Below are 21975 nucleotides of genomic sequence, written 5' to 3'. Positions count from 1 at the left end.
AGTCTACAGTTCCAGTTCCAGTTCAAAGTAAGTTACTGAGAAATTATTTTCCTTTCCTGTCTTACTTTACCTTTACTGGCTATTCTCTTATATATAGAATTTTGAAAATTAATTAAATAATTTTGAATTTTGAATTTTACCGAACCTAACATTTTAATGCTATTTTATATAATAATTTAAATATATTTAAACTCTTTGTCAGAGATTTCGATTTTGTAAATCTTATTCGATAGAGTAAATCTTATAAACAAAAAATTATATATATTTGTAAGAATATTTAATTTTAATGCAAAAAGATTTTACTATTGATAATTTAGTTGCAAATCTTAATGAAATGACTTTAAACCAAGTAAATACTCCTACTATACAAGCGGCTAAAGCACTTGCCGAATTTTTACCCACATTTAATGGGGATTCTTTAAAATTAGAAAGTTTCTTACAAAGATGTGAGAAATATTATCAAACATATGGACAAACCATAGATAATACATTAAATAATTTTACCTTTAACGTTATATGCTCTAAATTACAAGATAATGTACTAAATTTTATTATGTGCCGACCAGATTTAAATACCTGGCCTTTAATTAAAGTTGCTTTAAAAAATAATTACGGAGATAGAATAGACAGGCAAACGCTTACTAAAGAATTTTTACAATTAAATAAAAATAGAAACGAAAATATTCTTGACTTTATTGCTAGAATTTCACAACTTAAAGTTAGAATAGAAGTAAAAATAAATTCAGAAACAGAAATATTTGCAGCTAGAAAAGAAATCCTAATGGAACAAAATGAAGGCAATGCAATCGATATTTTACTAGCAAACGTAGATGAAAAAAATAGAACGATTTTAGAAATTAGAAATCCAAAAACATTTGTCCAGGCGTCAGACATTACATCTCGTCAATTTTATAATGATCAAAGAATACAATCTTTAAATCCAATTAATAAATTTAATAAAATTAAACCTAATTTCCAAAACCCTCAAAGACAAAATAATCCGAATCATAATCAATATTATAATTCTAATTCAAATAATTATTACCAACAAAATCGACCTAATTTTCAACATATGAATAATAATTCTTATTTACCCAATCAAAATTTTAATCAACAATATCGAAATACAAATCCATTTTCTCAAAATCCCAATTTCAACCAACCAGGTACTTCAAAACAACAATTTCCTAGCAAACCAATAAATATCCAATCGAGACCAGTTCCTCGAAAATTCTTTACTAATGAACAAGTTTTCGACAAACCAAAAAACGTATTTGATCCAAAAAATGCTCCAAAAAATAATTATCAGCCAACCCCAATGTCCACCACATCTAAAATATCTTCGGCTAAGCAAAGATTCCCTTTTCAACAAAGAGCTCCATCTAATTTCCGAGTAGAAGAACTTTACAATGTCTCTGAAAACGATGACTATAATTCATCTGTATATTCCCAAGATATTTCAAATAATTCCATGGAAAACTACAGACACGATTACGACCAAAACTACGGACAAAATTATGAGCAAAACTATGACCCAAGCTACGAACAAAACTACGAGCAAAACTACGGACAAGATTATGAGCAAGATTACAAACACAATTATGAAGAAGAACCTCAAATCCAAAATCACCCAAATTTTCACGAAGGTCTTCAGAAAAATACGAACGATTAGCAAAACGGATTGATCTAAATAATATGATCCCAAATTCCTTACCATATATTCAAATAAATTCCCCAACGCCCATAATAGTTATTTTCCTAACAAGTGCAGAAAGTCATTCTTTTCCGCACGCGATTGCAGTTTGCCGAACGACGCGAAGCGGGAGTTCGGCAAGCAGTCGAGTGCGGAAAAGAGACTTTCTGCAAGAGTTAGGAACAATATTTTTTCTAAGAGTCTTTAAAAAATTACCAAATCTTAATCAATTAATTTAATTAATATGAAAATACATACACAAATTAATTCTTTGACAAGGTTGTCAAAACCAAACTTTCAATATAATTAGTGAGCATGACGACGATGTTGGTTTCCATGACGATGATTCAAAACGACTGTTATTGTCTACCGATTTGACTTTCGAATATTATGTCAAAATAATTTTATTTCATCGAATTTTCGCGTTAATTTCATTAAAACAGGAACACAATAAGATATGTTTGAAATAAATTAGTAAATAATATCCAAATATTAGTTTATTGCATGTATTATAATTACTTTAAGGCCATATTAACATATCTAAATTAACACGCGTGCGGAAAAGTAAAAACCGCGTGCGGAAAAGTGAAACTTTCTAAACTAAAATGCGTGCGCGAAAGTAGACATTTTTGCACGCTCGTAGAAAAAATTATTAATTGACACAGGATGTCACCCATCTCTTTTAAGGCCCTATTTTGCAGAAAAATATTTACCTGAAAAAATAATAAGACATAATACTCCCATAATTACTTGTGCCGGATCTCGAGAAGCACAATTTAAAGCAAAAATTCCCCTTTTAGAAGAATATAATTTATCAGAACCCTTAGATTTTGTTTTATTCGACTTTCACAATTATTATGATGGCATTATCGGGATTCGTGATCTTAGAAGGTTGAAACTAAATTTAAATATAAATAATGGAATTTTATTTAATCAAACAACAAAATTAAAATTCGAGTATCGAAAAAATTTTAATATTCAAAAATTTGAAATTCCTCCGCTATCTATTATTGTTAAAGAAATTTCCACTACTTTAAACAACGGTAATATGTTTTTCAATGAAATGGAAAATCAAGACAAAACAATAATTATTCCTTCCAGCCTAATACATGTAAACAACGGAAAAACTAAAATCAAGTTTGTAAACAAATCTAATCACACAGAACTAATTAGTATAAATGAAAATTTCCTAAATGATCATGTGGAAAACTTAGAACCTAATAAATATAATTATTTTTCTACGGAAGAAATTATGAACATTTCCACAAATATAAATGACCTTAACGATAAAGAAATATTCAATAATATTGACAATAAATTAACTTTAGATAATTTCCGAACGGAACATTTAAACAAAGAAGAAATTTCCTGTCTTCAATTATTAATAAACGAATACCGCAACATATTTCCTGAAAGTAAATTAACTTTTACAAATGAAGTGAAACATAAAATTAAAACTACTGATGAAATTCCTATATACTCCAAAACATATAGATACCCCTTTGTACATAAGGAAGAAATAAGAAAACAAATAAACAAAATGTTAGAAGATGGAATAATACAACACAGTCAAAGTCCATTTAGTAGTAGCTTATGGATAGTCCCAAAGAAACTAGATGCTTCTGGAAAACAAAAATGGAGAATTGTAGTAGACTACAGAAAACTTAATGAAAAAACCATTGATGACCGATACCCTTTACCTTCGATACAAGATATTCTAGATAAACTTGGACGATGCCAATATTTCACAACATTGGACTTAGCGTCTGGTTTTACTCAGATAGAAATGGATAAGGACTCAATTGCAAAAACAGCTTTTAATGTAGAAAATGGCCACTACGAATATCTTCGCATGCCATTTGGTTTAAAAAATGCACCTGCCACATTCCAAAGAGTAATGGATAATGTACTCAAAGATGTACTAAATAAAATATGCTTCGTATACATGGATGACATAATCATTTTTTCAGCTTCTCTTCAAGAACACATTAATAATATAAAACAAGTTTTTAAAAGATTACGGAAAGCCGGTCTAAAAGTCCAACTTGACAAGTCTGAATTCCTTTGCAAAGATGTAGAATTTTTAGGACATGTTACAACTCCCCAAGGTATTAAACCCAATCCAAAAAAAATATACGCGATAAAAAATTTTCCAATTCCTAAAACAGCAAAACAAATTAAGTCCTTTTTAGGACTTATCGGTTATTACCGACGATTCATAAAAAACTTCGCTAAACTCACCAAACCCTTAACTTCCTGTCTTAAAAAAGGAGTCCAAATTAAACATACACCCGAATTTATCGAAAGTTTCGAACTTTGCAAAAATATTTTAATGAATGATCCTATTTTACAATATCCTGATTTTGAAAAAACCTTTAACGTAACAACCGATGCCTCAAATTTCGCAATTGGTACTGTTCCTTCCCAAGGTCCCATAGGTAATGATTTACCTGTCGCTTTCGCATCCAGAACTTTGAACCCTGCCGAATGTAACTACAGTACAATCGAAAAAGAACTATTAGCTATAGTATATGCTGTTAAATATTTCCGACCCTATTTATATGGTACAAAATTTAATATTGTTACTGACCATAAACCCTTACAATGGCTTTTCTCTCTAAAAAATCCAAACTCCAAACTAATACGATGGAAATTAAAATTAGAAGAATACGATTATAACATTATATATAAAAAAGGAAAATTAAATACAAACGCTGATGCCCTTTCCCGAATAGAAATCCATCCTCTCGAAACCGAAGATGATAATCTCTCACTTTTTATGAATCTAGACCCTAGCGAATTTTTCGGATTCAAAAATCAAAATGAAACACAACTTAGATGCTTAGACTCCCAAGAAATTATTTCTAAATCTCCTTTTAATTATGATGATATTTTACCTGATAATTTTGACATTAATCCTTATCACGACATAACTCAAGAATTTTTAGATGAAATACTATAAAGAAATACCGACATCAACTGATGCCTCAAAAAATATTGAAAATACAACATTAACACCTGAACAAACACCTGAATCAAATTCAGTTCCAAAAATAAAAATTCTTCAAAATATTGTCATTCCTGCCATAGAAGAAAACCAAAACGATTCAGACGACTTAGAAACAGTCCATACAAGTTTAGAAGACCCTATATTAAAAATACCTTACACAGAAAAAACTATAAATGTTTATAAAAATCAAATTATAATATCTTCGAATAATATTACACAACCAAAGAATATATATCAAAAAATATTTGATAAAAATAGATACTATTGGGAAATACCAAAAAAAAAACTTTAAAGAAAATCAATTTTTAAAATTAATCAAAGAAATCATAAGACCTAACAAAACTTATTGTATATTATTTAAGGCTATGGGTACATAATTCGCAAATATTTTACGTGTATCCCTACTTTTTCTGTCTTTACACGGCAAATTACGTGTAGTAAAATTCACACTGGTGTGGATATGTAAACATTACTAGAATGTCATTCTACTTGAAAATGTCATAATTAATTTAAAGAGATGGCTTTTGAATGTTCTTGGATAACTGTTATTTTTATAATTGCAAATTATTAATTCAGTTAATAAATGTGATAATTTTTTCACTATGTTTTCAGTGATTGTAATAATTTATTTGTACAACAAAAACTAATAATCAATCGAGAAAATAGGAAAAGTGTTAAAGTGATTTTTTAATAATATGTTGTTATTTTGGAACGCTTACAATTTTGAACATCTCTAACAACAAAATACTTGGATCACAGGATATATCTGATGTATTCTCTGCTTGGATCTTCCACAAATAATACACAATAAATAACTTTTTATTAAGTTCACGTCTTAAATCAATTATTTATCAAACACACTATATATCAATAATATTTAATCAATTTCTCAAAATATTCCCGATGCAATGTCAAATATTTAAAATTGTCACTGATTGTCAGTGTCTGACTGACAATATATGCTGACAATATTATATTCGGTTGAGTGCGTTGTAAGACAAAGACAGATTTGGAAAATATTACCACGGCATTGTGTTCATTTTTTTCAAATCCTGAAAAAACCAATAAATATTTTTGAAAATTTTAAACGCAGAATGAAAGACTAAATTATTACCGAGGGCCGAAAGTCCCTTAGAATAAATAAAAAGTTTATTTTGAATGAGATATTTGAAATTAAAAATCACACTAAATTTTCTCTTAGTTTTTTCACCCCTGTAACTTATTAAAATAAACATTATAGAAGTTCTCAGGGACTTTCGGCCCTCGCTAATAACGTAATCTTTCATTCTGCGTTTAAATTTTTCAATAATACTTATTAGTTTTCTCAGGATTTGAAAAAAATGAATCCCCATTTGAATAGCATTGCAGCCGAAAATACGTACCGATCCTCTTAAAAATAAAAATCTAGAAATACCATTTATTCGTTTTATGACAAATAATTTCAAAAATAATGCATTTTTCCTTGTTATTTCAAAAAACACACTCTTAACAGATATAATAGACGAAGAAGAAAAAGCAGAAAAACTAAAATTTTATCACGAGACAAAAACAAATCATAGAGGAATTAATGAAAACCTCACTGCATTGAAAAAACATTTTTATTGGCCTGATATGGACAAAGATGTTACAAATTATATTAACACTTGTGAATCATGTCAAAAATCAAAATATGAAAGACATCCCACTTCTCCTGTCTTAAAACCCACACCAATCGGAAATTCTCCTCTAGAACATTTATATATTGATACATTCAAATTTAGTAATCAAAATTTTCTAACAATCATTGACAGTTTCTCTAAATTTGGTCAAGCATACCCTATCACTTCTATAAACGCTATTGAAATTGTAAATAAATTAATATTTTTTATTAGTCATTATGGAATACCTAATAAAATAACATGCGATAATGGTATAGAATTCAAAAATAAAACCTTTCAAGACCTATGTCTTTTACATCATATAGATATCCACTATACCACCGCGTATAATCCAAATAGTAATTCTCCCATTGAACGATTTCATTCTTCTATAATTGAAAGTTTAAGAATCTTCCGAGAAGAGAAAGAAAATATTCCAATTATCATTTTAATGAGTTACGCAATCCTAGCTTATAATAACAGTATACATAACAGTACAGGCTATACCCCTTTTCAAATTATGCGAGGAAAACTAGACTATAAAAATCCCTTTGAACAAAATGAAAATGGAAGAATCTCTCAGTATATCCATGAACATTCAGATAATTTAAAAATACTCAATGAATTTGTAAAAAACAAATTAACGAAAACTCAAAAACAAACTTTAGAACGAATCAATAAAACAAAACAAAAAGAAATAAAATTAGACACAAATCGCCCTATATATCACTTAAAAGGCTCAGAACCAAGATTAGCAAAATCAGATCAACCATATAAAAAATTAACTGATGCCAAAATAATCGGAGATAATAAAATAATATCCGAAAACAAAACATATCATTTAAGAAGTGTAAAACCTCAACGTTTTGTTACAGATACCAATATCCAGCATGAAGTTGATAGCGACGACGATACTCCTTTATCTATAAGGATATCAAATGCTAGAAATAAAAGAAATAGATAACCCCATCTTACCTGTTCAAATCGGCAAAGTAAAAATTATTTTATCAAAACATACATTTATTTATATTAATCTTACTCAACCATTAGAGATAAGTAATCAAATATTAGACGAACTATTAACCTTAAAAGATTCTATTACCATAAATAATAACTTTTCCATATTAATATTAAATAAAATAAATCACGCTATAAAATTAAGTCAAACCATAAAAATCAATTAGCGGCTTACTCCAAAAATAGAATAAAAAGAGCTCTAATTAATGCAGTAGGCAAAGTTTCAAAATGGCTTTTTGGAACATTAGATTCTGACGATGAAAATTACTATAACAACTCTTTCCATTCTTAACGAGAATCAAAATCAATTAAATTCAAGTTTATATAAACATCACACTCTTTTAATCGAAATGTCAAAATCATACGCAAAAAATTTCAATATTCTAAAAGAAAATCAAGACCTCATTAGTAAACAATTAACATTGATGACACAAGAAATGAAAGAAAATATAAACGTCGAAAGAGCTTTCTCATTAAATATTGTAACAGATAATTTAATAAATCAATTACATGATTTACAACTTGTTATTAACAATGTGAAACTGCAATATCATTAGCAAAATTAAATATTCTTCATAACTCTATTATCAGTCCATTTCAATTAGAATCAATAATTACAAACCTAAATAAAATATATAACACACAAAATATTCCAAAATTAAAAATTTTTATGAATTACTATAATCTATTTTCTACTCAAGTACAAATTCATAAGAATTTGGTTATTTTTAAAATTCATGTTCCAATCGTCAGTAATTCCTTCAAATACTTCCAAATTTACCCTATACCTCTCAACAACCTTACAATTATTCCTGACCCACCCTTCTTACTTCTCAGTAACACAGAAAATTGGACAACAGCTAAAAGATGTCCAGAAATTGAAAATCATTATTATTGCCTTAAGAATTCTCTTCAAGAAAATCCACAACCTTGTCTAGCCACCCTAATTCAACACGGAAGAAACGAATGCAAAAGTACAAGTATACACTTAAAGAAAACAACTATAACATCCATTAATTCTGATCAACTAATAATCATTCCAGCCAATTCAGCCACAATAGAAACAAATTGCGACCAAAATGGTTTATATAAGATAGACATCCATCAATCTTCACTATTGGAAAATGTAAAATAACAATTGATAACCAAATATACCAAAAAGAAGAAACTATACATAAAGAATATATATTCGACTTACCAAAATTTGAATTCAAAAGAAATAAGACGAATTTACCCATATTAAAATTAAAAACATTAGATAGCAGCGAAATATTCAAAATTTAGCAGAAAACATCGAAATTCCTAAATTGAAAGCAGCTCCTACGTATCACAATTGGACCAATTCAAGCTTAATCATTATAATCATATTAATAATTCTTACTGTAATATTTCTTAAGAATTTCAGCTATTTCAAAGAAAACTGTTACAAAAGAAAAATAAAGAAAACAGAAAATGGTTCAGAAAAACGAAGTCCCTTGTTTTCTGAAATTAATGATGGAGGAATCATATAAACATCGTTAAGCAATTCCATAGGAAATCACCGACCACAGTCCATCAAAGCACGAGGCCATAAATAAGCCCACACCTGTTTACCAGCAAGCATTCATCTACCAGACGTCGCTCCGTCCAAATCTAATTCAATTAATTATTATTGTTAGTAGTTCGGTAGGAAATATTATAAATGTATTTTTAAATAAAAGTTTTTAAAAAGAAAGTTTCTTCACAAATAAACTCAATTCAGCCTTCTACTTGAAAAAAAAAATTCTGAAATTTTCCTAAATTACCGATTCCGAACATCATTTTTATTTATTAGACATGTAATAATCTCTTTTATTAATAATTTTAGGAAAAAAGTTATTGTTCATAAAAATCTGTGCATGGTCTAAAGCTCAAGATGCAACCATCAGTTATCCAAGTTTGTTAATTTTATACGAGGTGTGTCAAATGATATGAATTTACAAATAATTCTTTCTAAATTCTTTCTAAATTCATATTATTTGACACACCTCGTATAAAATTAACAAACTTGGATAACTGATGACATCTTGAGGTTTAGACCTTGCACAGATTTTTATGAAGAATAACTTTTTTCCTAAAATTATTAATAAAAGAGTTATTACATGTCTAATGAATAAAAATGATGTTCGGAATCGGAAATTTAGGAAAATTTCAGAATTTTTTTTCAAGTTGAAGGCTGTTATTGCATGTATAAATATGGTTTTTAATTACAAATAACTTTTCGTAATAAAATTTTTTGATATTTTGAAATATAAAGGTAGTTTGCTCTTGAGCTAAATTCATATTTTTTGACATACCTCGTATACTGTTGACAAAATTTGATATCTGATGATTGCATCTTAGGTTTTAGACTATGCAAAGCACTTTATAAAGAATGACTTTTTTTCGTAAAATTTAAAAAAAAAAAGTTTCCCATATGGTTCCAGTTACGCTGACGTAGACAGTATAAATAAAAATAAGCACAACAGCCATGGTTTATTGGTGCCATATTTTCTTGTTGATTGTCAAAATTTTTAAGAATGCTTGATATTGCTAATTTTCTTTATAACGAATACAGGGTGAGTCAAAATACAAGTATATTATTTTCTCAGTAATTTTAAATGGAACACCCTGTATTTTATGTCACTATTGAAAAGTACCATTACCGTACTTTAATTTTTGTATGATATTCCCTATGTCTAAATTTGTTAGTTTACGAGATATTATTCAGAGAAAATAATAAGGTGTATAAATTTTTCCAAATTGTAAGCATGAGTGAATTGTCTAAAACTGATAATTCACCATAATTGTTTGTGTATTGTGTTATTAAATAGTAAAGATGAATTTTACTGTTGATGAAATGGTATACATGATCTGGAGTGCAAAAAAATGCGTTATTATCAGTAAGAATTTATAACGAACGCTTCCCTGAAAGACGACAACCTATAACAGCAAGCTTTAAAAAAATAAGGATTGGTTTTTAACCGCACTGGTTCGGTTACGTTGTTAGATATAAAAAACACGGACGAACAAAAAGTACTGTAACAGAGGAAAACGAAATAAGTGTGTTGCTGGCAGTTACTGAAAATCAACATACAAGTATACGAAATATTTCCAAAGCAAACGAACTAATTTACTACTCTGTTCAAAGAATTCTTGCAAAAAACAGATTGCACCCTTACCGCATTCAATTGTACCAATAATTAATTCAGGAAGATTCTCAAAAGAGAATATTATGTTGTGAATGGGTCTTAGATAAAATCAATTGACAGAGAGATTTCTTCAATAATGTACTATTTTGAGATGAAGTGTGTGTGAGTGTGAAAAAATGGCTTGGATGCGAGTCCGTTAGCCACAGATTTTTATTTTATTTTTACCTCAATTTATTGGTTTACTCAATTTACCTCAATTTTGAGATGAAGCTTACGTTTCATAAAAACGGTTCAGTTAATATGCATAACTTTATTATTAGGTTAGACACCTAATTAATAATATGCTCTGAAAAATGAAAATATCTCGAAAACAAACAAATTTGGACATATAGAATGTTATATAAAAATTAAAGTAGAGTAATGGCACATTTAAAATTTCTGAGAAAAGAATGTACTTGCATTTTGACTCACTATAGTTTATTTTTTAACCAGGAGGTGTAAACTAAAAAGACAGATTCACACCCAAGAATGTCACTAGAATAATAACCAAATTCATCTTCTTTTTTTGGTTGATCTAGTCGGCCCTCATAAATATTATATTAAATTAATATGTCGCTATAGAGTTTCAAAAACAACTGATTTTTATATAAAAGCAGACTGATAATCTAAACATTAAAGCAATAACACAGAAAACACAAAAATCGCCGATATAACTTAATTAACCTATGAAATGTCATTAGTATCAAAATTTGATAAATGTCATTAGTGTCAAAATTTTATAACATTATTGGAGTAAACTTGGCTGCGGTTGGACCAATTACAAACAAGCAATACAGTGCGGTAAAGGCTATAGCGGGATAAGATGGTCAAAATTGCACCAGGCTCGATTCAGTTTTGGGTTTAGCCATTCGAAAATATATAACTGAAAACTCACTCAGCCAAATTTTCAAGTCCCTAGGTGCTCCGGGGGGTCCGCTATGGAAAAAAACGTGTTTTTTTGAAAACATTTTTTCCAGACGCTGTATTGCTGCAAAAAATCTGAAAAAATTAATGAATGCGTATCTTAATAACACAAATCTGTCTGATTTTTTTCAGATTTTTAGCTTTAAAATTGAGCGCAGGAAAATTTTTTGAAATTTTCAAAAAAATTTTAGGTTATGTTGTAAATTTTTCGCCAACTTTAAAATATTGTTGTTTTGTCTATTTTTTTCCATTCTTTCGAATGGCATAGGCCAAATTATCATTTTCGACGTGGAAAATACCTAAAAAACGAAAAAACTGTTTTTTTTTGGCATTTTCTGAAGTTTTTGACTCATAAACTCAACAACATACAGCTAAATTAATCATCATTTACATTTTTATATATATTGTTACATTTAAAATCAAAATCAGCTATTAGACCTTATTTTTTTCCTACAGCATGCTCAAAAACCCCGTTTTTCAGCGTTTTTACTAAATAGCCTCAGAAATCAGTAAAAAAATAATTCTTTTAACGTTTAAAAAATTAAAATTTTGTTGTTCTCGATAGAATGTAATACAATTAATACTTAAATAAATTATTTTTTTGTTTTGCACGATTTTTTTAATTTCATATATAATAATATCGTCCCATTAAGGGTACCCTGCCATAGGCTTATAAAAAAAATCAATAAATTAATTTTTTTAACGTTTAAAAAATAAAATTTTTGTAGTGTTCGATACAAAAAAACCACTTCTCAAGTACTGCCGTCGAAGTCACTAACTACTTACGTAATAAAAATGGTGTTATTAAACGTTAATGAGGAAAATTTTTTAACATTTAAAAAATAAAATTTTTGTAGTGTTCGATACAAAAAAACACTCCTCAAGTACTGCCGTCAAAGTCACTAACTACTTCGTAATAAAAATCGTGTTATTAAACGTTAATGAGGAATTATTATATAAATAAATTACTAAATTATTTGAATTATTTAATTGCTTAAATAGTGCAACCTAAAGGTTTTAAGGTGTTTAAAGTGTTTAAAGGGATTAATAAATGAATTATTAAAAAGTTACTACGTACTAATGAAATTACAAAATTCAAATTCAAATAATTAATATACAGTATGATGCAAAGGAAAGGAATAAATTCGTTATTTATTAAACTGTCGACTCTAAGGAAAAATCCCGAAAGAGGTCGATTTTTTAATTGTGATTATTTGGCATATATATCATACTAGTAGTGACGTCATCCATCTGGGCGCGATGACGTAATCGATGAATTTTTTAATGAGAATTACGGTTAATTGAAAAACCATAGTAGTAAAGAACTTTGGTTTGTATAGGTACAATTTTATTAAAAAACTTTTAAAAAAGTCATCCAAGAACATCCAGAATGTTTTCGATCTAGTCAAATCATCTTCAGTGACATTCTGTGTAGTAATTGAAACTAGCCCACTAGTTGATATATAGTTTTTAAAATTACATAATTTTATTAAAATAAAATTTTTATTAAAATTATACTTTTGGAATGACAAGTCAAGACGAGTGACACAGACTGAATTCCGTCTTGACCTCCAACTCGTTGTGACAAGTACCCCTTCAGTTTTTCGAGCAGGGAAACCATGCTGCTTTTGAGCTTTAGTAAAATCCATTAATATCGACATTGTGCCGCATTTTAAAAGTATAATTTTAATGTTGTTCTGAAACTATTTCCTTTGGCATTTTTATGATTAACTATTTATATGGGAAATTTTAAAAAATAATTATGTAATTTTGAAGACTACATAATAATATATCAACTAGCGGGCTATAGTTTCAGTAACTAAACAGAATGTCACTGAAGATAATCTAACTAGATAGAAAATGTTCTGATGTTTTTCTATAATCTATTTGGATTAATTTTTTTAAAAGTTTTTTAATAGAATTTTATACCATTATACAAACCGAAGTTTTTTATTTCTGTGTAAGTTTTTTAACTATGGTACACAGCCAATCACTGGGACTTTACTATAATTTGGTTATTCGAAAGGTTATTCAATTCTCTATTCAGTAGTATAAACATTACTATTATTAGAAAGGACTAAGTTTTACCAGATTGAAAACAATGGAAACATTACCCTTATTATTTATACAGAGTGACTAATTTTTTTTTAAATAAATTAATTTACAAAAAAAAATGTATGTAATTTATTTAATTCAAAATATATTTTACTTTCAGAAAACGGAAAAAATTGTTTATTCGAAAAATAAACATTGCTTTTCGCTTAAATAAAATGTTCAAACTTCCAAGAGGCAGGTGGCTAGCAGGAGCTGGCTTGAACATTGAATTTAAGTGAAAAGCAATGTTTATATCTCAAACATTTTCTTCTGTTTTCTAACAGCAGTAAAATATATTTTGAAGTAAATACATTACTTAAATTCTTCTTTTTATGTCAATTAATTTAATTCAAATTTTTTTGGTCACCCTGTATAAATAATTGTGTTAGTGTTTATATTAATGAATAGAGAACTGAATATCCTTTGAAATGAGTTGCCACACGATCCATATTCTAATTTAAAAAAATCATCGATTACGTCATCACGCCCAGATGGATGACGTCACTCGTATCACACTCGACCCGTTTCGGTATTTTTCCAAAAGTCGCCAGTTTACGAAATAACGAATTTATTTCTTTCTTTGCACCATGCTGTATATTAATTTGAATTTTGTAATTTCATGATTGTGTAGTAACTTTTTAATAAGTAATTTATTAATCCCTTTAAACACTCTGCACTCTTTAGGTTGCACTATTTAATCAATTAAGTAATTCAAATAATTTAATAATTATTTATTTAAATAATAATTCCTCATTAACTTTTAATAAAAATATTTTTTTTATTTTTTAATCAAAACAAAACCGTAGATTTTCTTATTTTATTATTTTAAAAATATTTTTATTACGTAAGTAGTTAGTGGCTTCGACGGCGAGTACTTGACGACTGGTTTATCCTGAGTTTTTTTCCAAAAACGTGGCTAGAAGCGCTTCCTTGCGTACGGCACCAAAGTGCCGAGCTCTTTTAACCTTAGCGCGCTTTGAAAATCACAACCGCAACAAGCATTTTTATAAAGGGGCAGCATTTTCTATCGAATACTACAAAAATTTTATTTTTTAAACGTTAAAACGTAAAAAAAAATTATTTATTGATTTTTTTTTATAATCCTATGGCAGGGTACCCTTAATGGGACGATATTATTATATATGAAATTCAAAAAATCGTGCAAAACAAAAAAATAATTTATTTAAGTATTAATTGTATTACATTCTATCGAGAACAACAAAATTTTAATTTTTTAAACGTTAACACGTTAACTGCCGGTCCATTCTGGGTAGGCTTTCACCAGGAGCCGCTTACTGTTTTTGATACAAAGACGTTTATTTATTAGTTTCTGGAAAAGTCCGAATAAAGTAAGTATTTTTAAACTAAATGCACATATATACAAGAGGGGTTGGTGGTGAACGCGCCAGAGCGTCAGTGGCGCTCGACTCTAGTATTTGTATACATACGCCGTTCGACGCGCTGGTGCGTTTTGTAAATAATATTGATAAAAATCAGTAGGAACATTTATTTACTAATACAAAACAAAACAAGAAATACAAAATAACATAAATTATAGGTAAATAAAACAACATTAAACTTTGTGGGATATTTGACAGCAATCCAGACAAAATCCAGGGGTATCGGGACAGGCTTTGCATTCGTAAATTGTATCTTTACGAATATTTTGTTGACTGCAAGTTTTACAGCGTTTTCTCATAACTTTTCCCTTTACATCCTTTACCTCTCGTTTTGTTACTGAATGATCTTTTGGAACAAGTTTGGCTTCAGAATTAATAACTTTTAAAAGGGATCTAACGAGTTGTAAACGAAATTCGTAAAGACCAATCTTTTTTCCAGAGTACTTGTTGTATAGTATGTGGGCATTTATAGCCATCATCTGTATAACATGTATAAATATTTTTGTTGGCCATCGTACAGTTTTTCGTTGACTCGGATAATAGGCAAGCATCTGGTCTTGCCGGTCAATACCAGACATATTTTTATTATATCTGATAATAGGCTCTGGTTTTATTACATGTTGACCTCTTCTTGTTGTAACTTCTTGTAAAGTGTTTTGACATTCTGTTGTTATATAGTAAACGTCCCTTTTATCCTTCCATTTGCCAACTAATACCCCTTTTCGGCAACGGGCAATTGTTGCACCTTTAGCAAGTTTTTCTTGCCTTACTGCTGCCGGATTATTTTTACGGTCAATTCTAAGAGTTCCTGTGCAGTAAGTGGAAAATTCAAGTAAATTTTTAGCTAAATCAAAGCTGTTGTAAAAATTGTCCATGTAAACGCAATGGCCTACATTTAGTTTCCCTTCTAAAAGGTGCAAAACCACTTTATTAACATGTCCTTTTCCACCTGAATCGTCAAACATTCCAGAATAAACTAAAAATTTTAAAATTAGACCATTTGGTTCGGTCAACATATACAACTTAATCCCATATTTATGTTTTTTGTTTTTTAAGTATTGTCTAAAATTAAGTCGTCCTCTGTGTAATACCATTGACTCATCTAAGCTCAAATTACGATCAGGATAATAAACTTCTTCCATTCTCTTATTGAAAAAGTTTATCATCGGTCTAATTTTATAAATTCTGTCTTCAGGTACTTGTTCTCCCTCTTCTGGATTATTATTAAAATGCAAACATCGCATTATGACCATAAATCTGTTCCGGCCCATAAAAGTGGAAAAAATTGCATTAGCAAAAAGAGGATCTTTCTTTTTCCAATAATCCTCAATCCTAGGCAACGAAATATGACCCATGTGTAGAACTAATCCTAAAAAGACTAGCAGTTCTTCGGAAGTCAAAATTTTCCAATCGAAAATCCTAGAATGTGTCGCCCCTGCATTAGATAAGAAAATGTGCTCGGCATACCTGTTTGTCTCATCACATACTTGCTGCAAACATTCATCTGTAAGTAGCATCCGAAAAAAGTCAACTGGATTATTATCGGAAACTTCTACTAGTAACTCTTGGTGTTTTAAAAAAGGAAAATTTTTCATACCATCAAAATTTTCTTTCCATTTATCGCTTTCATCAACATCAACGAGTAGATTAGGCTACAATTAAATAATATGTTTTAATAAAAAGTTAATATTTGCATTTAATTTTGTAACATACCGTATCTTCCGTATCCTCAATAAGTGCTGTAGGTAAAGTATTTTCAATTTCATCCTCAGATTCTGGTAAATATTCACTGTCTGAATCAAGAAAGTCACTAAATTCTTCATCGCTTGTTTCTAATAATCTCAAAAGTTCTTCCTCTGTTAATTTTTTTTTCATATCTAATTTTATTTTTTTATTTGAATTTGAGCCACTTTGTAAAATATCGTCAGTGTTATTCATTTTTGCACTTCCGTATGCTTACCCTATGCCATTCAAATATAAAATAACCAAAGGAGATGTAAAAGAACTCAAATAACATTTAGGGGAAACACCGAAATTATCCGGGTATTACCAAGCTTTACGATTAGCGACTCTAGAAAATAGGGGAAATACCGAAATCTGGGAATGTTTAATTTTTACACGGTTAGTAATCCGATAAATTAATAAGCATTTGCAGAATTATATGTGCTATTACTGATATTTACACTTAATACAAAGCCAACAGATATACACATCCTATCGGGACAAAAAGTCGTAAATCGAAAAACCAAGAACAAAATTAGAGAATTGATACCTCTAGTTACCTGCCTTTAAAATATAAAAAGCCCTGTTGTAGCGCCAGTGAAATAATCCAAGATAATAATCGATGAAAGTCTGAACGCGCGAGAGCGTCGTCGGCACCTAGCTAAAGTCATGTATCGACGCGCCAGCGCGTTATTGGCATTGAACGTGTTAAAAGAATTATTTTTTTTACTGATTGCTGAGGCTATTTAGTAAAAACGCAGAAAACGGGGTTTTTGAGCATGCTGTAGGAAAAAAATAAGTTCTAATAGCTGATTTTGATTTTAAATGTAACAATACATATAAAAATGTAAATGATGATTAATTTAGCTGTATGTTGTTGAGTTTATGAGTCAAAAACTTCAAAAAATGACAAAAAAAACAGTTTTTTTCGATTTTTAGGTATTTTCCACGTCGAAAATGATAATTTGGCCTATGCCATTCGAAAGAATGAAAAAAAAAATACATAAAACAATAATATTTTAAAGTTGGCGAAAAATTTACAACATAACCTAAAAATTTTTTGAAAATTTCAAAAAATTTTCCTGCGCTCAATTTTAAAGTTAAAAATCTGAAAAAAATCAGGCAGCTTTGTGTTGTTAAGATACGCATTGATTAATTTTTTCAGATTTTTTGCAGCAATACAGCGTCTGGAAAAAAATGTTTTCAAAAAAACACGTTTTTTCCATAGCGGACCCCCCGGAGCACCTAGGGACTTAAAAATTTGGCTGAGTGAGTTTTCAGTTATATATTTTCGAATGGCTAAACCCAAAACTGAATCGAGCCTGGTGCAATTTTGACCATCTTATCCCGCTATAGCCTTTGAATCACTCCTCTTGGTTAAAAAAACAAACCATAGTGATGTTGAAAAAGTAACTATTCGTTACAAAGTACTTGTTACTTACGAATACCAAAAGTAAAGATTACTATACGAAGAGACAAATCGTTACTTTGATTACTTTGGTTACTCTGATTACTTCCTACTTCGTATTCGTACCAATCGTACCAACACAGCCGTATATCTACAACCGATTGATATTGGCGGGACCAGTATTCCACGAGTTACGGCGAGTGTTGCATCGGTATGCAAAGGGCACAGATTACAGATGCCACCCTTGCCACAGATGTTCAGCAGATAATTTTATGATGACCACTTTAAAGATTTTGGGACTAATGTACCCGAACCACCCTGAACTATTTACAAACTAAATAAAAAATTAGAAAATTACATATATAAAAATCTTAAAACAGCAGAATTTAACTTATTTTGCTCTTTTTAACTTCATTATTTAACTTCATATTAAGGTTTTAAGCATATTAAATCCAGTGGCGTCCAATAATTTTTTCTTCTAGTTTTCAAAGATGTCTGGTAAATGTTGCAATTGTTCTACCAAATGTATCTAAAGAACCTAAAAATAATGGGAGGTTTTTGGTTATCCATGTGATTTTTGTAAAAAAGTTTTATGTAAAAGTTGCTCAGGTGTCAGTGCTACAGAGATTCGTTGCCTCGTGTTATCATCACGCATTTTTCCTTACCTTTGTGGAGATTGTGTGTCGATAATAAAGTCAGCAGTAAGTCAGGATAACAGAGTCAGAGCCCTGGAGGATGCCTTAAGTGAGGTCAAAATTGACAACAGCCAAAAAATCGAGGAGCTCGAGAAACAAGTTGGTGTAATAGCAGACGAAGTTAAAGAGTATGAGAACTAGTTTTTCATCATGTCTTGATGATATTAAAAAGGAGTTACATTATTAAAAGGAGGTACATTATTAAAAGTTCCACCACCTCGTCGTCTACACAGGGTGGCTCCGGGAATACTGCACCAGTGGTACATAATAATGTGATGTTTGAAGTGTCTGAGAGGCAAAAGAGAGCATGTAACCTAATGATGTTTAATTTAATCCAAAACAATGAGGAAACCGATTTATCTAGAGCCAACGACATCCTCTTGGGTCTGTCAGACTCCTCAGTCAACATACTTAGCTCAGCCAGAATTGGGAAACGCAATAAAAATGGACATCAATCATTACGCCTAACCCTTGAGTCTCCTGAGATTGTTCGTTCAATCTTGAGGAACAAAAGAAGACTCGATAGAAGCTTAAAAGTGTTTATTGAGGCTGACCTAACTAACGAACAACGTGCAAAGGTTAATTCTCTGAAAACAGAACTTAAAGGAAGGCAGCGTAATGGTGAACCAAATCTCATTCTAAAATATGTAAACGGTATACCAAAATTGCTCACAAAAAAACATAGAAAATCAACAAAATTAAAAGTTCAAGCCACTTCGTCAACACCTGTTTATTTTCAGAACGTCAGAGGTCTGCAAACAAAACTTATCTACTCTATGAGAATATATCATACTCACAATACGACATTATAGTGCTAAATGAAACATGGTTGACTAGTGACATTAACAATTCTGAACTACAAATGTTTGACTACAACATCCACCGAAAGGATAGATCTTTATCAACAAGCATTTTTTCTCGTGGAGGTGGGGTGCTTATAGCTGTCCGTAAAACAATATCTAGCACAGTTTTGTTAGCAAGTAACAGTGTTGAACATTTGTTTGTTAAAATTGAAGTTGGAAGCAATAAGATCATCATTGCTACTGCTTATTTTCCACCATGAAGTGAACCAGAGAAATATTGGGAGTTTACGGAGAATGTGGAGAAAGTATCGCATGAAAATCCGGATCACAAGCTTTGTATCCTTGGGGACTTTAACCTTCCTTACTGTAACTGGTCCAAGGATGGAATGTCTTCAGTGGGTACCCCTTTGACAGGAGCTTCACCTCGTGAAGTTGAATCCGTACAGATTCTTTCACCTTCATGTTCATACCATACCATAACCTTTATCAAGTCAACTCCGTTAAAAATGCACACAAGAATTTGCTGGATCTGATTTTCATGGACGATGGCGAAACTAAGATATCAACAGCAGAGATAGTCCTACTTAATTTGGATATTCATCATCCACCTATATCTTTTGAAATTAAGTGTGAATCATGTGTTAACAACCCTGGACTGACTGGTGACGCTTTTTATAGAGATTACCATGCGATGAACGTCCCACATGTTACAAGTTTTCTTCCTCATTTTAATTGGGATAATTTGTTTAAAAATAAGTCTCTTGATGACATGATCAGCATTTTTTACGATATTATATACTTAACAATTGATCTTTATGTTCCTGTTAAAAAGTATTCAGCAAAGAAATTTCCGGTGTGGTTTTCTCCATATCTCAAAGTTACAATTATTCAGAAAAAGAAAGTTCACAAAGAATATCTGAGAACTAAATCTCCCACTCTCTATAATGAGTTTTCTGCATTAAGGGCTCAATGTAATCGCTTAAAACAACAATGTTATCGTGATTACATTGCATTAACTGAATCATCTCTCAGGGATAATATTAGAAATTTTTGGAAATTTGTTAGTAATAAAAATAGCAAACCTAATACACCATCAGTTGTACACTATAATAATATCACTGGTTCTAGTGGTACAGAAATTGTTAATTTGTTTGCTGAATACTTTTCAAAAACTTATAGTGATAGAGATTGTGTTTTGCAGGATAATATTTTAGATTCTGGTGACATCAACTTATCACAATTTACTATATCTCAATTTGGCATTTCTACTTCGTCTATATATGAAAAACTTTCCATTTTGGATAGCAACAAGGGGCCAGGTCCAGATGGTCTTCCACCTTCTTTTCTTAAACACTTAAGCTTTTTACTTTCTAGACCTCTTTTTCACATTTTTAACCTGTCATTAAAGACCGGGATGTTCCCAGCCTACTGGAAAACTAGCTTTATTACCCAAATACTAAAATCTGGAGATAAGTCTCAAGTGAACAATTACACAGGCCTAGTGTTTTTGGTGCCAAAGTGTTTAGAGCTGATTTTAGGTATATTTGGGGTGCTGATTCCGAATATTGCTTTAGTTTTGCCCTACCAGCTCTAGTTTTCAAGATAACGTAGGTCGTGCCAGCTATTATGCATTAAAATACAAATATGCTGATATGGATTTACTAAATTGGAATAAAAATCACACAATTAGAAAAAAGTATAGTTTAAGGCATTTAACTACAACCCTTTGTACAATGAAACTATATATAAATACAATTAGTTTTGAGCAAAAAACTAGCAAAATAGAAAAAAAACTTTACTTGGCGTAACAATAGAGTCTGCTGCGCGATTTCCTGGAATGAACTTTTAAACAGTATTTTTTCAGACTCCAGCAAAAACCTGCCATCATACGGGTGTCCCATCTTCCTTGGTACGGGTCCTCCATGGTTTTTATGTCTTGGTGAAATTTCTCACCTTGCTTTTCACTTGTGTCACCTAAGTTTTCAGAGAAACGGTCCAGGTGGCTGTAAAGATAGTGGACTTTGATGCTTATATTACATCCGTAATTGGAAATTATTCAGCAAACGGTTTACCAGCTCAGCATAGTTTTCACTTTTGTGATTTCCCAGAAAATTTTTCATAATGTCTACAAGCCAAGCTTTTTTCTCTACCTCATTCATTGACCCCACAAAAGACGGATCCTTTGTAAGAATTCTGATCTGTGGTCCATCAAGGATACCAGTTTTAAGTTTTTCCGTACTTATCTAGGGGCAGCTTCCTTCCTATGTAGGCGAAGCATGGTCCATTAGAATCAAGTGCCTTAACGAATTGCTTCATAGGCCTAGCTTAATATGGAGGAGTGGTAAGATTATTTTCTCTGGTTCGACTAAAGACTGGGCAATAAT

General features: G+C 30.3%; 2 protein-coding genes across 5 annotated transcripts in view; both read right to left on the bottom strand.

Annotated features, from left to right (window-relative positions):
• LOC114337357 (zinc finger protein 239-like) overlaps positions 1-21975 on the bottom strand; it is an 85140-nt gene that overhangs the window by 52972 nt on the left and 10193 nt on the right. The window lies entirely within an intron of this gene.
• On the bottom strand, positions 15057-17392 carry LOC114341152 (piggyBac transposable element-derived protein 4-like). Its single transcript, XM_028291935.2, has 2 exons — positions 16677-17392; positions 15057-16615 (listed from the first exon to the last, which is right to left on the bottom strand). The coding sequence occupies exons 1-2, from the start codon at positions 16899-16901 to the stop codon at positions 15137-15139; spliced, it is 1704 nt and encodes a 567-aa protein (XP_028147736.2). The 5' UTR covers positions 16902-17392; the 3' UTR covers positions 15057-15136.

The sequence above is a fragment of the Diabrotica virgifera genome, chromosome 6, assembly GCF_917563875.1.
Source record: "Diabrotica virgifera virgifera chromosome 6, PGI_DIABVI_V3a".
NCBI lineage: Eukaryota > Metazoa > Arthropoda > Insecta > Coleoptera > Chrysomelidae > Diabrotica > Diabrotica virgifera.
Note: the sequence above shows the minus strand (reverse complement) of the source record. Positions and strands in the feature narration are given on the sequence as shown.